The sequence below is a fragment of the Miniopterus natalensis genome, chromosome 2, assembly GCF_054644295.1.
Source record: "Miniopterus natalensis isolate mMinNat1 chromosome 2, mMinNat1.hap1, whole genome shotgun sequence".
NCBI classification, from domain to species: Eukaryota; Metazoa; Chordata; class Mammalia; order Chiroptera; family Miniopteridae; genus Miniopterus; species Miniopterus natalensis.
Window position 1 is genome coordinate 137,557,889 of NC_142082.1, and position 19,321 is coordinate 137,577,209.

General features: G+C 53.1%; 1 protein-coding gene across 1 annotated transcript; it reads left to right on the forward strand.

Annotated features, from left to right (window-relative positions):
* The first annotated feature begins 1,688 nt into the window (after positions 1–1,688).
* On the forward strand, positions 1,689–18,879 carry ANKRD52 (ankyrin repeat domain 52). Its single transcript, XM_087814609.1, has 28 exons — positions 1,689–1,786; positions 2,104–2,187; positions 2,644–2,722; positions 2,924–2,994; positions 4,074–4,274; positions 5,242–5,329; positions 5,458–5,600; positions 5,877–6,089; positions 6,368–6,446; positions 6,760–6,874; positions 7,063–7,145; positions 7,252–7,369; positions 7,577–7,645; positions 7,828–7,968; positions 8,049–8,129; positions 9,381–9,492; positions 9,674–9,745; positions 10,019–10,220; positions 10,441–10,528; positions 10,607–10,724; positions 11,447–11,666; positions 11,846–11,933; positions 12,037–12,120; positions 12,237–12,382; positions 12,600–12,682; positions 12,904–12,986; positions 13,170–13,261; positions 13,692–18,879. The coding sequence occupies exons 1-28, from the start codon at positions 1,760–1,762 to the stop codon at positions 13,940–13,942; spliced, it is 3,231 nt and encodes a 1,076-aa protein (XP_087670735.1). The 5' UTR covers positions 1,689–1,759; the 3' UTR covers positions 13,943–18,879.
* Positions 18,880–19,321: the final 442 nt, after the last annotated feature.

Sequence of the window (19,321 nt, forward strand, 5' to 3'; positions counted from 1 at the left end):
TCCCATGTGCTGCTCTGCTAGAGCTATAAAGAGTAATTCAAGGTCTACTATTGCCTTCAGGGAGCTCAAACTCCCTTTTTCATAGAAAAACAAAAGAACAATGTAAAGTCCTGGGTTGAAAGAAAGACTAGCTAACAAGGAATTTAAAATCCATTCTAGACTTTGAGCTACTTTCCTTCCGCTGTCCTCTCTCTCAAACCAGGAAGTAGCTGGTTAATTTTCCGAGTAGTCTTGTGAGCCCCAAAGAGACCCAGGCCACCAGAAGAAATGATGAAAGCTTAGTAAATGTGAAGCAGAAAATTAAATCCTGTGACCATCCAATCCCCCCAAAATAAAATAAATAAAATAAAATCCATTCTGAACTGTTGGGCACTTGTATGTCAAAGATGGAAGGCAAAAAGAACAAAGGTGTGCAATTTAAATGTGACTGCTACAGGGTAAAGTTAAGTGTTGAGACCGAACAAAAGGGAAAGAACCTGTTAACCAAGGAAGACTTCCTGGAAGAGTTAAGTTTTGCATAGTATTGTAAATTTTATTTTCAATATGGTAAAAAAATTTTAAAGTACATAGTGATAGATAAATTTTCCTTTTATTTATCATTCCCTGTCTCCCAGTTTCTCTCTTCAGGAAAAAGCAATGGTACCAGAGTGTTGCGTATCTTTCCGATGGAAATCAAGATATTGAAAGCAACGAGGGGGCACAGATTGTTGGAGAGCAAAGGGAGGGCTTTTGTATCTATTCCTTGACAGGGGAGCAACTGCTACCCTTCTTCCTAAATGTGTTCCCTTCTTAGAACACACTTACTGAGTTGCTGAGCTCTAAACAGGACTCTTAGTCACTTTTTATAAATTGTACCAATTTTTCAATATCCACTTTTCTCCTCTCTTTTTCCGTTTCTGGGCTGGGCTGTCCTGCATCCAGATCTTCCCTGATTGGCTGCTCTCTGGTCTCTCCAATGGAGAAGGGGAAGCACCCCCACCCTTTTCTGGGTAGAAACCTTTGAGCCTTTTAAAGTGTAGCCAACACCCTAGTACCTTAAACTGGCAATGTGGTAATTAAGGAGTCGAACGATGCCCCTTCGGTTGGCTTTGGAGGCCTTCAGCTGCCAGCTGTCCTAACCTTTGTGGGGTTTTTCCGCAGCAGGAGAGCCCTTCGGATTGCTCCCTGAAGTTTGAGCACTTAATGCTATATCCTTTCTACGCAACTCATGTCACAGCTAGTGGATTTACGCGCCTTCTCTCCCTCTGAAGCTATTGCTATATATAATCCCCAGATTACCACGCCCCTGCTTCCCCAAGTCTGTGGGGGCTTTGGGGGTGCGTAATATCTGACGGGAGGAGTTAGCTCCCGAGGAGGCACTGAGGCATTGTGGGCTGGGTCCTCAGGTTGATCGGCACCGCAGGCCAAGGTCCCGGTTGCCGCTAGAGTCTTGTTGCGGCCGCCAGACTGGAGCGGAGAGCGCTGCGCCGCCCGCCTGGGGAGACCAGGAACCAAGGCGCAAGGTGGGGGAGCCTAGGGAAGCTGCCAGGGCGGGGCGGAGGGCGCCCCGGCCCAGGGCAGCGCGGCGAGGGTCCTGCGGCGGGGCCCAGGACGGCCGCCAGGGAGCGCTGCGGCCGACCGCTCGCCCGTCCTCCTGTAGGCGGGGCTGCGCTCTCCCCGCAGCCGCCGCCGCAGCCGCCGCCTGGGCTGCCCCGTGTCCCCGGTGGATCCTCCGCCGCCGCCGCCGGGAGCTCGATGCGGACGGAGCCCGGGCCGGGCCATGGGGATCCTCAGCATCACGGACCAGGTCAGCCCTCCTGCCTTTTCCCGCTTCCTCCCTCCAGGGCCCGGCGCCGCCGCCACGCGAGCCCGGGGATGTGCGGCCTAGGCAGGGCCCGAGCCCGGAGCTCCCGCGGCTCCCGCCCCGCCCCACGCCGCGCTCCCCTCAGCCGAGCTGGTGTCACTGGGGGCCTGGCGGCCGGCGGAGACGCCGCGGGAGTACCCTGCAGCCAGGACCCCAGAATGGAGCCCCTTCAGCGACAACCCCCCTCAGACCTGGAGTGCCCCCTCCCCCCGCCCCGGTTCCGCTCCGGCCCGCTCGCTGAACGCTGGTTCTCCCTGCAGCCGCCCCTGGTCCAGGCCATCTTTAGCCGAGATGTGGAGGAAGTGCGTTCCCTCCTCTCGCAGAAGGAGAACATCAACGTGCTGGTGAGTTGAGATCGGGGAGGATGGCGAGCCGATAATCTGGGCCCTGGTGTTCTGGACTCCTCCCCACCAGTGGGGCGGCTCCGTGTCTCCTCGGTTCGGATGAGGCCACAGCTCGTTTCACCCCGGGGTGGGCGCCTGCTCTACCTTTGGAGATGGAGAGAGGTCAGGGTCGAAGCACAAACCAGTGGCTGAGACTGCCCAGAAACGGTGTTCTCTTCCAAAGCATCAGCGTCTGCAGCGCCCCCTCCTCTCGTAGAAGGAGACGGCTTCCTGGGCTCCTGGGCCCTGACCCCCTACTCCACCCTCCCTAGGTGTTCGCTTTGACCCAGGATTGGGATTTAGGAGTGCGCAGAACCTATGGGAAGAGGTTGTGGGGGAAGGCCTGGGGCTCTAAGACTTGGGCTGGGGTCCTCCATAGTTCACCACAGCAGCTGCTCCTCTTTTCTGCTTTCCCAGGACCAAGAAAGGCGAACCCCACTGCATGCTGCTGCCTACGTAGGCGATGTCCCCATCCTCCAGTTGCTACTGATGTCAGGTGAAAGTGGGGAGCTGGAAGGTGTGGCACCTAGGGAGGGAACCTGAGGGGAGGAGCCTCTTTTTTCATATCCAAGGATTGTTCTCTGGTGGTTGGTCCAGGCAAGGCTACAGCTCCGTCCAGATTCTCAGGCCTGATTACTGGCTTCCTTTCCTACCTCTTCTCCACCTCCTCTCAAAAGAGGAAATTATATCCCCACAGGTGCTAATGTCAACGCTAAGGACACACTGTGGCTGACCCCTCTTCACCGTGCTGCTGCCTCCCGAAATGAGGTACAGGCCTCCCACCTTCTTTCACCTTTCCAAAGAGGATGAGTTGATTAAAGGTGGAGGTTAGGGTTGGAGAGCCTCAATCCTCTGCCCTGCAAACTGGTCTACCCCAGGATAGGGAGAAGACCAGATCTTGGCCCCTCCCTCCTACCCCTAGAACTGGCTGGTAAGGTGGGGCTGAGTGTTGCCAGCTGATGTGACGTAAGGGGAGAGCTTAACACTGGGCTGGCAGACTGCAGGGGCCCCTGCTGCCAGGCCTGAGTGACTCATCCCTCCCTGGGGGGCCACCTCGGAGTCTGATCCCCCTCTGAGATTTTTTGTCTCAGGGACAGGGGTAGTGATCTGTTGCATCCCTGCCCCTCAAACAGTATGAAAGTTGACAGCACAGGGGTCAAACATGCCTCACCAGTTGGGTCCATCAACCCTGAAGAGTGTGAAAAGGAGACCTCTCTCTTATTTTGACAGTCACTTTCCTGGCTGTAGCCACCAGGGAAAGGGTGGGACTGACGCCAGTGGGAATGCGGTGGGTGATAATTGGGAGGGCCATTTTAGCATGGGTTTTTGGAGAGGAACCCAGGCCCGCCTGGGGAGCTGGGGAACCAAAACGTGAGGTAGGTTTGCTTACCTAGGTAATGAAAATGATTTTGGTGCCTATGGAAAGGCTGAAGGAGGGTATTTGGGCATTAATGTTGCAGGAGTGTTTATCTTTCCTAGAAGTAGTGGGGGATTGGGATCCTCTACATGTGTGGATTTGCTTGGTAATGGTTCTATGTGTAGGTAAAGATTTTCAGGGTTTGGGTTAGAGAGTAATACTGGTGGCTTGAGGAAGAGGAAGGGATCTGTGTTTTCCTCAGCAAGACAGGGAAGATTTTAAGCTCTAAGAAGATACAGAAGAAGATGGGAGTAGGTATTGAGGACCTAGATATACTGGTCAAATGAAAAGACACTCTGTGCTGGGGGGGAGGTGGTGTGGGGGAAGAATGTGGCCACATGTGCCATGCTGACCTATTCTTCCCTCCGTTCCTATTGTTTTACTTCCTACTGCCCCTTTGTCGTTTCTCTTATCCCCTGCCCCTGAACAGAAGGTGCTGGGGCTGCTGCTGGCACATTCAGCAGATGTGAATGCCCGGGACAAGCTGTGGCAGACACCACTGCATGTGGCTGCCGCCAACCGGGCCACCAAGTGTGCTGAGGCTCTGGCACCCCTGTTGAGCAGCCTCAACGTCGCTGACAGGAGCGGCCGCAGTGCCCTGCACCATGCAGTGCATAGTGGGCATCTAGAGGTGAGGACTGCTTCCAGTCCATGCTTAGCCTAGTCCTTCCCTTTCCTTCCTACTCATCTTCCCTGGCTTCTGGGCCATCAGACCTGGGCAGGAGAAGCCCCAATGGTTATATGAGCAGTTGGGCTCAAGCATTGAATGAATAGTCATGTTAGATTGAAATTCTTGACTTGGACTTCAAGAGGGTGATAAACTCTGGAGTTGCATGGGAAATGTTTGTATACATGTCTTTTTCTGAAGCAAGAATCCATGTCTTTCAACACATTTTCAAAGAGTTTTCAAGAGTTTAAAAACCACTAGATTATGGGGATGTAAAGTATAGCATAGGGCATATAGTCAATAATATTGTAATAACTATGTATAGTGCCAGGTGGGTATTGGAACTATCAGGGAAAACACTTTGTAAAGTATATGATTGTCTGACCAATGTGCTGTACACCTGAAACCATTACAAAATAAAATTGAAAGTAAACTGTAATTGAAAAATAAAATAAAATAAAACAAACAAAAAAAGCTCGGCCAGGTGTGGCTCAGTGGTTGAGCACTGACCTAGGATCCAGGAGATCGTGGTTCAGTTCCCGGTCAGGGCATATGCTCGGGTTGCGGGCTCAACCCCTGGTCAGTGGCATGCAGGAGGCAGCCAATCAATGACGACTCTCTCATCATTAATGTTTCTATCTCTCTCTCCCTCTCCCTTTCTCTCTCTGAAATCAATAAAGATATATTTAAAAAAAAACAACAAAACACAAAAACACTAGATCACCTGACGAGACTCCCTCAAAGTTCCAAATCAGCATGGGATCTCCTTCGTAGTGCCTGCTTTCTCTGTTCCCTCTAGTTTTCGAGATTGTTCTGCTCAAGAACAAAGACCATTTAGGCTGCCTCAGCCTTTTCAGGAGCTGAGGTCTCTGTTCTTAGGTAGGTTGAGGACATGAACTTGGCACTGAAGGTGTTTCATATCCTGATACAGACGGTGAACCTGCTCCTCAATAAGGGAGCCAGCCTGAATGTCTGTGACAAAAAGGAGAGGCAGCCTCTGCACTGGGCAGCTTTTCTGGGTGAGAAAGGGTTCACGGGAAGAGCGGGAATTTGATATTTAAGATTCCTGGGGCAGGGAGAGGGGTTTGCTGCCCTCAGAGAGAGGCACTCCACAAACCCTCCTTGAGAGCATTCCCTCTCTTCCTAGGGCATTTGGAGGTCCTGAAACTGCTGGTGGCACGGGGAGCAGACCTTGGCTGCAAGGACCGCAAGGGCTATGGGCTGCTCCATACAGCTGCTGCCAGTGGCCAGATTGAAGTGGTGAAGTACCTACTCCGGATGGGGGCTGAGGTGAGGGTGCTGAGCACAGGGGCTGGGGACTGAGGGCAGGGAGTTGGAGATCAGAGTCTGTTATGGAGATACAAAGGTGTGGTTTTGGGAGGCGTGGAGGATGTGGTGAGAGGGTTTGAACAATGCTTACCTTAAGTAATAGTGCCCTCAGTCTTTTGGGTCAGGAATCTTAGGGGGCTCAGGCAGTCATTGGATTTCTGGGATTCTCTAGGCTGTCTGTGCCAGCTTCCACTTTGTTTAAACTGACCTCCCTTATCCCCATCCCTGGAAATCCAGATTGATGAGCCCAACGCTTTTGGAAACACAGCTTTGCACATCGCCTGCTACCTGGGCCAGGATGCTGTGGCTATTGAGCTGGTGAATGCAGGAGCCAATGTCAACCAGCCGAATGACAAGGGCTTCACGCCACTACATGTGGCTGCAGTCTCCACCAATGGCGCTCTCTGCTTGGAATTGCTAGTCAATAACGGGGCTGATGTCAATTACCAGGTACCTGAAGGGATAAGGCTGAGACTAGTGGGAAGAGGAGCTTGGCTCTGGGGTTCCTGATCATATCTTCCCTCTGGATAACTCTCGAGGGAATTGTCCACTTGCTTCCTGGGGTGATCAGATCACTTGCCAGGGACCTGGGAGAGTGTGGGCTGAGAAGATGTCCATATGACTACACCGTCCTCAGATGTGTTCTTTGGTAGGGGAAACAGGGCATTCTCTGTGCCTTGCACTGGGGGAAAAAAACACACACACGAAAAAACGCCATGTTTCCACAGAGCAAAGAAGGGAAAAGTCCTCTGCACATGGCTGCCATCCATGGCCGTTTCACCCGCTCCCAGATCCTCATCCAGAATGGTATGGATTCAGGAGACTTTGTGCTCCCTTTTCTTCTTCCCCCAGAGAACTCATTTCTAGAAAACCCTTTGCTTTCTTATTCTGCCTCCTACCCTATCTTCCACTCAGGATGGGCACCTGGAGATCTGAGCTAGGCACCAATGGAAATAGCCCTGCTTTGCCTGCCCCTTCCCCTAAGGCTTACAAACAAGATAACATGTAGAATGCTGAGCCTGGCACCAGGCACATACTAACCACTTAAATGGGAGCTAACTAGTGTAAGTGGTCTGAAGCCTACGGTCTGCCTGAGTATATGTGTATACATCCCTCTCAGGCAGCGAGATTGATTGTGCTGACAAATTTGGGAACACGCCACTGCACGTTGCTGCTCGCTACGGACACGAGCTACTCATCAGCACCCTCATGACCAATGGCGCAGATACCGCCCGGTGAGTCAGGGCTCCTAGCCCCACTTCTAGGCTGCCTCAGATCTGTATAGATGGCTCACATCAAACATGGAGGCACAAAGAAGCTTGCCAAAGGAAAGCTCGTAATCTAGGCTGGTGGTGGGTCACAGAAAAGAGGCCTATAACTGGTCCCTCCTTGACCCAAGGAGTGAGTCCCAACTTCTCCCTAGGCGCGGCATCCACGACATGTTCCCCCTGCACTTAGCTGTTCTTTTTGGATTCTCTGACTGTTGTCGTAAGCTTCTTTCCTCAGGTATGTGCTGACCAGTTGGGAGTTGGGCAGGTGTGTAGGGGAGCAGAGGCCTGTCCCCTCTGCTCAGTGCCCTCACATGGGATCTCTGGCTGTTCTGGCCTTGCAGGTCAGCTGTACAGCATTGTATCTTCTCTCAGCAATGAGCATGTGCTTTCAGCTGGGTTTGACATCAATACACCTGACAACCTTGGCCGCACCTGTCTTCATGCTGCTGCTTCTGGAGGGTGAGTTCTTTTCCCTCTCTCCCAGACCTTGAGAAGAGAGCTGGGCAAGGGTCAGCCCCCCCTTTCCTGCTCAGATCTCTTCTCCTCTCATAATGGGAGCAGTTGCAGCAGAAAGGGCTGTCTAGTTCCATCCTTCCTTAGCCCCTCCCTGTGCCTGTGGCTTCTCCTGGAGGCTCTCACTCTCTTAACCCTCATCCTTCCTTTTAGGAATGTTGAATGTCTTAATTTGCTGTTGAGCAGTGGAGCTGACTTGAGGAGAAGAGACAAATTTGGAAGGTGTGTTAATGTGCATGGGTATACGTAGGGATTATCTGATTAGAGACACAAATGATAGAGCAAGAGGTGGAGAGGTGGAGACTAAGTGAGGAGAATATTACAGAGCAGCTTTTGGCTGCATATCTGGGTGCATTTGGATCTGTCCCTGATTCTTCTACCCACCTTCTTCCACTTCTTCCCAGGACTCCACTGCACTATGCAGCTGCCAATGGCAGCTACCAGTGCGCTGTCACGCTGGTGACTGCTGGGGCAGGTGTCAATGAGGCCGACTGTAAAGGCTGCTCCCCCCTCCACTACGCTGCTGCCTCTGACACCTACAGGAGGTGAGACTCCTACTTTGGCCCTCTCAACTCCTCTCACCTTCCTAAACCTCCCCCTGACTTCTCCACTCTCCCTCCCACAGAGCAGAACCCCACTCATCTTCCAGCCACGATGCTGAAGAGGACGAGCCACTGAAGGAGTCCCGCAGGAAGGAGGCCTTCTTGTGAGTAATTGAGAAGACTGCTGGGTTGTGCTTTCCCAGCAGTGCCAACTCTGGTCCTCTTCTTCCACCCACTGTGAACCCTACCACCACACTTCTGCTGCTTTGCTGTCAGCCATCCAGCAGTGTGTTTGGAGCACTCTGAGTTTAGTCCTGGGTTAAGTGTTGTGAGTAAAGACAAAAGTTTGAGGCATAGTTTCTTCCCTCAAGGAACAGATGGTTTTCCTGAGAGAATCAGAAAAACCAAACACAAAATCATTTGTTTATTCCACAAGCATCAATTGAGTAATCACTTATTAGCTACCAAGTATTGTGCTATGTACTAAGGATAAAGGATAAATTACCCCAAGTTTCTGCTTTCTAAAAGCTAATAATCTGTTGGGAAAGATAAATGAAAGGGCACTTATACATTCTAATGTAAGATGTTAATAATAGGGGAAACTGGGCATGGAGTATATGGGAACTTGCCTCTCCTCACAGTTTTTCTGTAAATCTAAGACTGTTCTAAAATAAAAGGTTTATTTTTTTAAAAAGGATACTTACTATTCCAAGAAGCTCAGCTTTGTGGCCTTTGGCAAGTAACTTAACCTCTCTGTGTCTCAATTTCCTCAACCATAGTAAGGGTCAGACTAGTATCTACCTCATAGGATTATTATGAGGATTAAACTAATGCACAGGAAGGGATAAGTCTTGTATTATCACTACTAGTACCACATTGTATGCGGGAAACGTATTTATACGTTTTACGTTGACTGGTAGTAGAGCGCGCGATAAAAACTACCCGCAAACAATGTGGTACAACTACTACTAAGCAATGCAAAGGATGCCAAGGGAGTGCACAGGAAGGAGCACCTAACTGGGAAGGTTGAGGAAGGCCTCACAGAGGAGAGCCTGTTGGGACCGAGTCTGAGATGAGTAGACTTCAGACAGTCTGGGAGAAGGCATTTAAGTTACGGGATCAGCGTGCCTGGAGGTAAGGGGAGAGTGTCGATCAGCAGAACGTTGATAACTGGTACTTGTGCTGTAGGTTCTCTAGTAGAGCATTCAAATGATAAAGGAGGGCATTGAAGCCAGGGCAGACCTGGAGGAGGGGTGGGTCTGGAGCTGGAGTTGAATGGGCAGTGGTTAGCCTACCTGGGTTTTGGCCAGCTAGGCTTGGAGGGGCTCCCTTGCCCCTCTCCTCTGCCTCTCCCAGAACTGTGCCTTCCTGGACTGGGCCTGTCCCCACCTCACAGTCTACTCCTACCCCCCCAGCTGTCTGGAGTTCTTACTGGATAATGGTGCAGACCCTTCCCTGCGGGACAGGCAGGGCTACACAGCTGTGCACTATGCAGCCGCCTATGGCAACAGACAGAACCTCGAACTGGTATGTGTGGGATGTGGCCCTGGATAGGAGAGGGAGGGGCAGGGCACCTTGGTGTTTGTGGATTCTGAAACCAAGGGGTGACTGAATCAAATGTGGTCTCTAGATCCAGGGGTTTGTGGGGAACAGGGCTAATATCTTGGGATTTCCAGAACTTTAGCACCTGTTCTTTTGTCCATTGCAGCTCTTAGAAATGTCCTTTAACTGCCTGGAGGATGTGGAGAGCACCATTCCAGTCAGCCCTTTGCACTTAGCTGTGAGTCCCAGCCTTTTCTTCTTGTCTTCCTTGACCTCACCTGCCCCACACACAGGTGCACCACTTGAGAACCTGTCCTTTCTCCTGCTTTCTTATGGGGATGTGGCAAGCAGGCAGTGGTCTGGAGAGGGGATGGGTGTAGTTCAGGTTAAGAGCCTGAGGGGTCTGAGGAGCTTGTGGGGAGGACTGCTGCTTGGAGTCTCCCCATGGGCCCCAAAAGCAGAATGAGTCAGTGTCCTGAGCTGTATCCATGGGTTGTGTGCACCCCTTCAGGCCTACAATGGTCACTGTGAAGCCCTGAAGACACTGGCCGAGACGCTGGTGAATCTGGATGTAAGGGACCACAAGGGCCGGACTGCACTCTTCCTGGCCACTGAGCGAGGCTCTACTGAGTGTGTGGAGGTGCTTACGGCCCACGGCGCCTCTGCCCTCATCAAGGAGCGCAAGCGCAAGTGGACACCCCTGCATGCTGCTGGTTCGTATGCCCTCTAGGTTGCTGCCTCCCCTTGCCACACCAGGCCTTGGAGCCTGGTCCACCATCCTTCCTGATGGGATTGGAGGTGGCAGTGGAGTGGGATGAGGAGGATGGAAACTTCATATACTGATTTGTAGCTTCCTATCCCCCTGCCCCTTTGGTCTTTACCTGGCCTCCTTCCCCCTGACCATGCCCTAACACAGGTCCCCTTTCCTCCTAGCTGCCTCTGGTCACACTGATTCCCTGCACTTGCTGATCGACAGTGGGGAACGAGCTGACATCACAGATGTCATGGATGCCTATGGACAGTGAGTATGGGCCAGGGTTGGAGTGTAGGTTTTCCCATTCCTGCTGGGCCCTCACCCTTTCTCCTGCCCTCTCTGTAGAACCCCACTGATGCTGGCCATCATGAATGGCCACGTGGACTGTGTACATCTGCTGCTAGAGAAAGGATCCACAGCTGATGCTGCTGACCTCCGGGGCCGCACCGCCCTCCACCGTGGGGTAAGTGAGCTCCTGGGTGAGGTTGCTCATAGTTGGGCCTGGACATGGAAGCACATGTCCCACCACCGGTAGGACATCAGATTGCCTAGCAGGTGGGCCAGGATTTTGTCCTCAAAGTTGTCTTATTGGGCTTCACTGTGTTTGCTCCAGGATGAGTACTTGACATCCGCAACTGATCTCCCTGATCACCTTGCTTTGTAATCATATACAACCACCTGCTCACCAACCAGGCTCTGTCCCAGGGTACCCTGCTGACCCTGTCCTATTGGATAATGATGCCACTACCCAGTCTTCTCCACCATCACTTGTCCTAAAGCCACCTCCTCATCCCACAGGATTCTTTGATCCCTTAGTCTCCTTCTTACCCTGCATTCTGTCTCTCATTCCAGAGTGCCAGAATTCACTCTTGCCATTCTGATTGTATGTTGGTCTAGAGAATGAAAGAAGGAGATGCTGATTGTTAACACTTGTAGTCATTGTTGTAAAGACTAGGATTAGTTGGGGTGGTAAACACACAATACAATATACAGATGATATATTTGTAGAATTGTATACCTGAAACCTGTATAATTTTAAATGTTACCCCAATAAATTAAATTAAAAAAAAAGACTAGGATTGGAGCCTTGGATGTGGATCTTACTCCTGAATCAGTCCCAAAGACTGGTCATTGGAAAAGGAATGATTCCTCACCCCCCACTCCCCACCACCATGTCACCCACAGGCAGTGACTGGCTGTGAGGACTGCCTGGCTGCCCTGCTGGACCACGACGCATTTGTGCTGTGCCGAGACTTTAAGGGCCGCACACCAATTCACCTGGCCTCTGCCTGTGGCCACACTGCAGTCCTGCGGACCCTGCTGCAGGCTGCCCTTTCCACAGACCCTCTGGATGCTGGAGTGGATTATAGCGGATACTCGCCCATGCACTGGGCCTCCTACACTGGTATGGGTCTGGGGTCTTTGCAGGCAAAGGAGTTTGTACAGAGACTAAGGATAAGTGGGTTGAGGGAGGGACCTGGGTTGATCTAGTTCTGGAAGCAGTGTCAAGAGATAGGATAGGACTGATGTAGGGAAGCTTCAAGTCATTTCTGTCCATCACTACTCTTCCTTCCTCATACCCAGGACATGAAGATTGTCTGGAGTTGTTACTTGAACACAGCCCATTTTCATACCTGGAAGGAAACCCCTTCACTCCTTTGCACTGTGCAGTGTAAGTCCTTTCCTATGCCTCAGCCCTTCTCAAGGGTCTGTGACCTGGGCTTAGGACAGGAGTTTGCTTCCCTTGCCCCTGCTGAGCCTTCCTCTTCCCCCAGAATTAATAACCAGGACAGCACCACAGAGATGCTGCTGGGAGCTCTGGGTGCCAAGATTGTGAACAGCCGAGATGCCAAAGGACGGTGAGTGAGTGGCGAAAGGCGTGGGGAGAAGCCTGAATTGCCTCTCTGGCCTCCTCCTTCTGCTCAGGTAGAAGAGCCTTTCCTATCTTACTATGGCCTGACCCCCTACCCTGCAGGACCCCTCTTCACGCCGCTGCCTTCGCGGATAATGTTTCTGGGCTCCGGATGCTGCTGCAGCATCAGGCCGAGGTGAACGCCACTGACCACACTGGCCGCACTGCGCTCATGACGGCAGCTGAAAACGGGCAGACGGCTGCTGTGGGTGTGTAGGGGCTGTTTCTGGAAGGGAGGAGTTCCCCTGGGGTTTTTGCAAGATAGGCCAGCCCCGCCTGTGGGGTTCTGGAAGCAGGAGGCATGTCTTTGGGTGTTTCACCCTCTGCAGATGAGATGCAAAGTGTATGCAGATAGGAGGGTGGAGAACCAGGATTGCTGCTGCTCTGGGGGGGAGGCGTCAGTCCCTCTCTGTCCCCTTTCTCTAGAATTTCTGCTGTATCGAGGGAAGGCTGACCTTACTGTGCTGGATGAGAACAAGAACACTGCCCTCCACTTGGCTTGTAGCAAGGTACTACCTCGAGTGGTTGTTGTGAGGCTGCATACGGCAAGGTTTGATGAAGGGGGCTGGGCTGGCTTGATAGGGTAGAGGACTGGAGTGGAAGTCAGGATCAGCTAGCCTGTGTGATGGTGGGATTGCTCTTTGTCCCACTGCCATACTCCCCCAGTCCTCCTCTGTGGCCTGTCATGCTTCCACTTCACAAGTCTCTCTTCTATATTCCTCTCCTTCAGGGCCATGAGAAATGTGCCCTCATGATCCTGGCAGAAACCCAAGACCTTGGCCTTATCAATGCTACCAACAGTGCGCTGCAGATGTGAGTGCCCAGGGAAGGGGGCTCCTGGCTGGGGGAGGCAGGTGGGTGAAGAAAGCCGCCTGCATTCCAGGGGTTCTCTGGATCTCACAGTATTTGTTCAGTGCCCTGCTACCCTGGCTGGGGGTGGAAGGGCAGCTTGGCATCCCACTGACTTCATGCTCCTTCTCTTTTCTTTCTTCGAAGGCCACTCCACATTGCTGCCCGGAATGGTCTAGCTTCTGTGGTGCAGGCCTTGCTGAGTCGTGGGGCCACAGTGCTGGCTGTGGATGAAGAAGGTGAGTGGGGTCTGGAGCCCCCCTGCCTCTCCTGGGTTTGGGGTCAGGGACATTCTTCAGGAGGTAACTTCATAAACTTGCTATAAACTGGATTTTCTTCCCAAGGGAACTCTTCAGAGCAGGGACTGAACACCAGTATGCTAGAGTCTCTGAGGGAAGTCTGCAGGAACTAGGTGGAGCCAGTAGGATCCTCAGAAAGACTCCCCCACACCTTTCAGCATCCTGTCCCCCATGCTCCGCCTTTAGCTCCACGCTTCCACAGTCTGCCTGTCAGCCTCCTTGGACCCTCATGACCCTTGACTTTTGGCTATACTGGGTGCTTGCTTGCCTTGGCTCTCTCCACAGATAAGAGAGCTCACGGCCTGAGGGAGGGTGAATGGGGGGCCAGGGATACAGAATCCTCTGCCTTAGTTCTCATTCTTGCCTGCAGGTCACACCCCAGCACTGGCCTGTGCCCCCAACAAAGATGTGGCAGACTGCCTGGCCTTGATCCTTTCCACCATGAAGCCTTTCCCACCCAAGGACGCCGTCAGTCCTTTCAGCTTCAGCCTGCTCAAGAACTGCAGCATTGCAGCAGTCAAGACGGTGGGTGGCTGCGGGGCTTTGCCCCACGGGGCCTCCTGCCCCTACAGCCAGGAGCGGCACGGCGCCATTGGGTTAGATGGCTGCTACTCTGAGTAGCCCCTTTCCAGTGTCCCTCTCCCTGCCGGTGGCTTGATATCTTATTCTATTTATTTAGAAAAAGTCTATACATTTAGGGCACTTTAAAGGAGAACACGACTGGGTTGGGGGGCGGAGGGGGGAGAAAAGCACTGGGGAGCAGCTGCTTACCCCTTTGCCACACCATCCTGGCCTGGCAGGGGTCTGGGACTAACAGGGAGCACCCCAGGCCCTTGGTACCCCCGGGGCAGCCCCTTCTGCCAAGTGTCCCAAAATGATTGCTAAATGCCTGGCTCCCCCTCTCTTCTACCCCATCTCTCAGTTCCCCCTTTCTGCTGCCAGCGATCCCAACTCATCCCTCTGAATCTCCTCTCTGTGTCCCTCTGCCCCCTATCCCTCCTGCCAGGCAGATCCCCTCCTCTTTTTCCATACCCATCACTGCCTCCCTGCTCGGCTGGCTCCTCCATCCCCGCAGCAGTGAGAAGCCTTAATTTCTGGTACTGTGTGAGCACTCTGGGGGCGTCCCCCTCCCCCTTCAGGGGCAGCTAGTGGATGAGGGGGGAGGGTATTTAGCACTGGGGCCTGGAGCTTTTCCCCCATTTCTGTACTCTATCACCCCTAAAGTTCAAATGCAAAACACTTGAAGCAGCAACTACTGTACCTGGGCCCCAATCCTGCACTCTCCCCTGGCTCCTCATATGCAAAACAAGGGCTGGTTCTGCCCCCACAGCCTACCCCTCCCTGCTTCCCTTTCCCTCCTGGCCTGGCCCCCTAACCACGCACTTTAACCTTGCTTCTTTCTTTTAACTTCTTTTGGGAGGGCAGAGCCTCTGGCCATTCCTTCACTGGTTCTCCTCTCCCTTAACTTTGAGGCTTGTCATGAATTTTTAAGTAAGCATTTTATCCTTTAGGGAAACAAATTAATTTCCTGCCCATTTCAAAACCACAGCCCTAGAATGTCCTATGTGTTTCAGGCATGTGTTTGCATGTATATGGAGGGAGGGACTGTGTTCTTCCTCCTGTGCCCCCCAATCCTATAGTTCCTCTGTTCCCTGTCTGCTACCACCTTCCATTATGTCCAAGAGTACCCACCACCCTCAGTCACTCCTGATCTGAAGCCAAAGATGGTGGGAAGGGCCGGGCAGACTAGGGACTGTGGCTACTTGGGACTGGGCTTCCCCTCCCGTGTGAGGATGAAGCTCTGACCTAAGGAGCAGCCTACAGATACTGAGGTTAGGTCCTTGCCTTCCCAGCAGCAGGGAGAGGGGTTTGAGCTAGGGGCTGCACTGAGAAGATTCCTCAAAGTTGCACCCCAAAAGCCAAACGGCCGGAGTGAGGAGGGGGCAGTTTTTCTCTAAATGTAGCATTGAATTTGGCCCTGGTCTCTTCAAAAGCCCTGTCCATCCATCTCCTAGCTAAGCCTCCTGGACAGTTGGACCCCTTCCCCACAGCCCAGTGTTCCCTTCCTCACACTCAATACCTCAGCCAGGGGCCAAGACACAGAACTTGAATAGAGGTCATGCTCCCTCCGCCCCCACAGTGCATCCTTGCCCAGTTTGGCTGCCATCAGTATTGTCCGCTGAGAACTGGATGGGCTTCGTTTACACAGTTGAGGGTACCCGTGTTGGGAGCCCTCATTCTCCTGCCCCCTCTCATGCTTGCTTTATTCATCATCTTACCTAATTTTCAGTTGTGGCCCCTGCAAATCTTGCCACCCTTACCAAGGGTGGGCTGAGGGGAGAGGGGGCATCCCAGGGCCCCTCCCTCCTGCTCAGATGCCCTTAACCATACCTCATGCTGGTCTCCTGATGCCTGGGGTGTTTGTCCAAGTCCTTATTCTTTTTGTCTGTTTCCTTTTCATCCTCTCTCTGTGTCTTGCTTCCCTTACCCCTCAGTTCCTAAACCATTTCAAAGCTTCCAAATGACCATTATTGGTGAGAAGGATTGTGCAGCTTTTAGTTTTCATTTTTGTTTTCAAAGCCAAAGGGCCTTGTGACGCCCCTCTTGCCCACTTCCCTTCACACCCTGTCCTCCCCTATACGACAATCAATGTGACCTCTCTTAAGGGCTGCAGCCCCCCACCCCCCACCCTGCTGGTTCTGCAGAGCTTGCCCCCTAACTTTAATTCTCTCTCCTGAAATCTTCCCATTTCACCCCCTCCCTCTCATTTTGGTGCTGGGAATTAGGTGGTGGGGGCGGGGGAGAAGGGATCTGGGTCCTCCAGAGAAGGAGACTCTCGGGGTATCAGTCGTGTTCTCCTTTATCAATGTTCGGCGATGACAGGAAGAATCAGAGTATTTGTCAGGACCCCCATTGTTTTTGCTAGATGAGATTTCTGGTGGCTGCCTGCCCGCCCCCTGCTGCCCCTTCAGCACACCGTCAGCCATGCTGGGCATGTGGTGGGGCAACCTCTGTCCTTCCTCACATGGCTGTGAGGAAGCCTAGAGGACAAGCAGCCTCCTCTCCTATGCCAAAGGAAATCCCACACCCCACCCCAGGTTCTCCAGCCCCTAGTGTTTTTTGAAGCATTTTGACCATTCTCATGGCCACTGCATATTTATTTTAATGTTAAGATTTTTTTTTTAACCTCTTTGACTTAAACGGGTGTGGAGAAGTAAAACAGGCAGAATGCCCCCCAAACTTTAGTGGGTAGGGTGGGGAAGAAACCTCTCCTTCCCTTAACCCACCCTCTTCCCCTCCCTCTCCCCACCACAGCTCTAAAGCACTTGCTTCAAGTAATAAGCACTTTTGAGAAAAGGCCTATTTTAAGTGAGGACCCTGGGAGCAGCCCCAGGTCCCAGCAAAGGAGACAGAGCGAGGGCTACATAGGAGACAGGGAAACATGTAAATCAGAGGGCGAGATGAAAAGAGCCAGTTTTTAGTTTCTGATTTTGGGGGGATATGTTTCTGATTGGGCGGTGGCTTTAGTGGGTTGTGTACTATCCCTCAGAAAAACAAATGGCACAAACTGTGGGTCCCAGGATGGACCAACAGACCCAGGTCACTGCCACTGTCCAGCTGAGACTGATGGGCCACCTCCCCCACCCCTTGGCCCCCTGAGCCATAGGACTGCTGAAAACCACTGAATGTACAGCCCAGGTTGGGGTGGGGAGCAGCCCCCGGGGGAGGGGGCTTCTCCTTTTGTTTGGTGCTGTGGGGGGTGGGAGAGATGAGACTAAGGGACTGCCACCCCACTTAGACATGTGTTCCGCGGGGTGGAGGGGCTGAGGAGGGCCTACCTCCCTTTCCAGCCCCGGCCATGGCCCCTCTTCCTTCCTCATCCCTATCCGTTTTGACTGTAAGTCCAGCTCACCTTTGCCTTCAATATGTAACCAAAGGAAAACTCAATACTGTTTCCACCGCTGTCTGCCCACCTGAGCACCTTCTTCCTCCCTGGACCTAGAAGGGGAGAAGAGGCTGGGGGCACGGGGGTGTGGGGCCAGAGTAAACGGTTCTACAGCTGTACCCCCAAAACCTTCTCTGGGGTCTTAGAAGGGGCCCTGAGAGGCGGGGTGGGGCCAGGCTGGAGGGGCTGGGAGCAGGCCCACTGTGGATCTTGTGCACATGCTTGTTTTTTTGTTTGAATGACTCCAGTGACTGTGCTCCAGCAGGGAGGCCCCTTCCTCCTTCCCTCCCACCATTCCTCACCCTCTCCCCACACCCAGTGTTCATCTCCTGCCTCCCCTTCCCACCGCAAAGGAAAATAGCCTTACAGACCCTAGCCCAGAAACCCTCCTCCTGGGGCAAACCAGTGTGGGGCCCCATCCTGCCTAGTTTGAACCCTACCTTGTAAGAAGGAGGGAGAAGGAGCAAAGCTGCCCCTTCCCCCTGATCATGGTGGCTCCAGTCCACCGCAGCCTTGACCCATGTTGGGAAAGGGTGGAGGTGAGGAGTCTTTGAGGACCAAGCCCAGTGGTCTGGGAAGAGGGAGGTAGAGAAGGAAGGGTCTGACTTGAGGACTCCCTCCTCCCAACCCAACCCCTAGAGAAGCGACCAAATCCCAGAGATGGAAGGAAGCTGGGGTGGGGAGGGTCTGCTCTATGAATTACTTGAAGGTACTGACTCTGAGGCTGCTGTTGCCCACTTAAGTGTGAGGGGGACATTGTCACTGCATCCGGGAGGGCAGAAGGTGGAGGGTGACGAGAGGATCCGCCCTTGGCCAGTGCTCACTCCTGCTAGGCCTCTTCTCTGGGGAGCTTGGCTTTGCCCCCAGGGAAATTGGGGAGAGCCTTCCCCTCCCATGTCCATCCCTACTGTGGGCACCTTCTCCAATTGCACTAAAGTAGCTGTTGTGCCAGTCTTACCCCCACACCAGGTGGGGTCTCTGCTTCCAGTCCTTTCTCTCCCACTGCCTCCGCTCCCGTCCCGGACAATCTCCTTGTTCCTATATTCCTGGATAGCTCAGCTTTGTATGTGTGTGTTTGGGGGTGGGGGTGGGTTCTGGCCGGAGTGGGCTTGCTAGGGGTTTGGGAAAGGCTAGGGGAAGGTGGAGGATGAAGTCGCCTCTCCCCTTCCTCAACTCCAAGCCACAGAAGCCTGGGAGGGGGGGTGCCTACTCTCGCTGCTGTGTGTCTTGCAGATGTGCCAAAATGGGGTTGGGTGGGAGGGGAGGGTGCCTGGCAGAGTGGCCCCCAGGGTGGCTCTCTCAAAGCAATACAGTTCCTCCTGCCTGGGGGACGGCAAGACAGGGGAGAGGGTTGGGTTGGGGACCTGGGGGTTCCCTGTGTATAGCTGTGTATATTCAGGGGTGTTCTCTGTCTGGTACCCACTGCGGGCGTCTATGTGTGTGTGATCCTCCCCCTTCCCTGTGCCCTGCATGACCTGTGATGCTGCAGACACCACCATCCTGTGTGCAGGGGTGTGTTGGGAGCACTGAGGGGCATGTTCCATGTCCTGTTGCACCCTCCACCCTGTGACCCATGTACTCGGTTGTAGGAAGTAAAGAGAACTGAGCACAATTCACTGGATTCTAGTTGAATCTTTCTCTAAGCAATTTTCCCCTTCCTGCCCTTCTCCCTGCTCTGGATCCACCTGTGGTGCTAGCGTTGGGGTCGGGGGTGTTTGATGCTGGTGGTCAGCAATAAAGGGCAGATCTGCCCAGATGCCTGTATCCCCAGGGTGCTGAGGGCAGCAGGAAAAAGTGGAGACCTCAGTGCATTGCCCCATCCCTTCCCCTCCTCCCTGGGCTAAAGCACAATGCTCTCCCCGCAGATTGATGCTCCCTACATCCTCCAGGCCCCTACTCATGTCCTCCCCGACCTGCTTTGAGTCCCCCTCCCACCACATCCTAGTTTTCTATGCTGTTTTGGTGCAAGTACAACTGTCGTAGTCATGGCTTTGGGATGGGTTCTGTTTATTAAAATCCTATTGCTCCTACTGGCCCTGTGTCCCGCCTCCATT

Bases quoted from the DNA above. Each gene is read 5' to 3' on its own strand.
- ANKRD52 (XM_087814609.1), top strand. From the start codon at position 1,760: ATGGGGATCCTCAGCATCACGGACCAG. The intron at 6,447-6,759 runs GTATGGATTCAG...CATCCCTCTCAG, and splicing joins CCAGATCCTCATCCAGAATG to GCAGCGAGATTGATTGTGCT. The intron at 10,725-11,446 runs GTAAGTGAGCTC...TGTCACCCACAG, and splicing joins GCACCGCCCTCCACCGTGGG to GCAGTGACTGGCTGTGAGGA.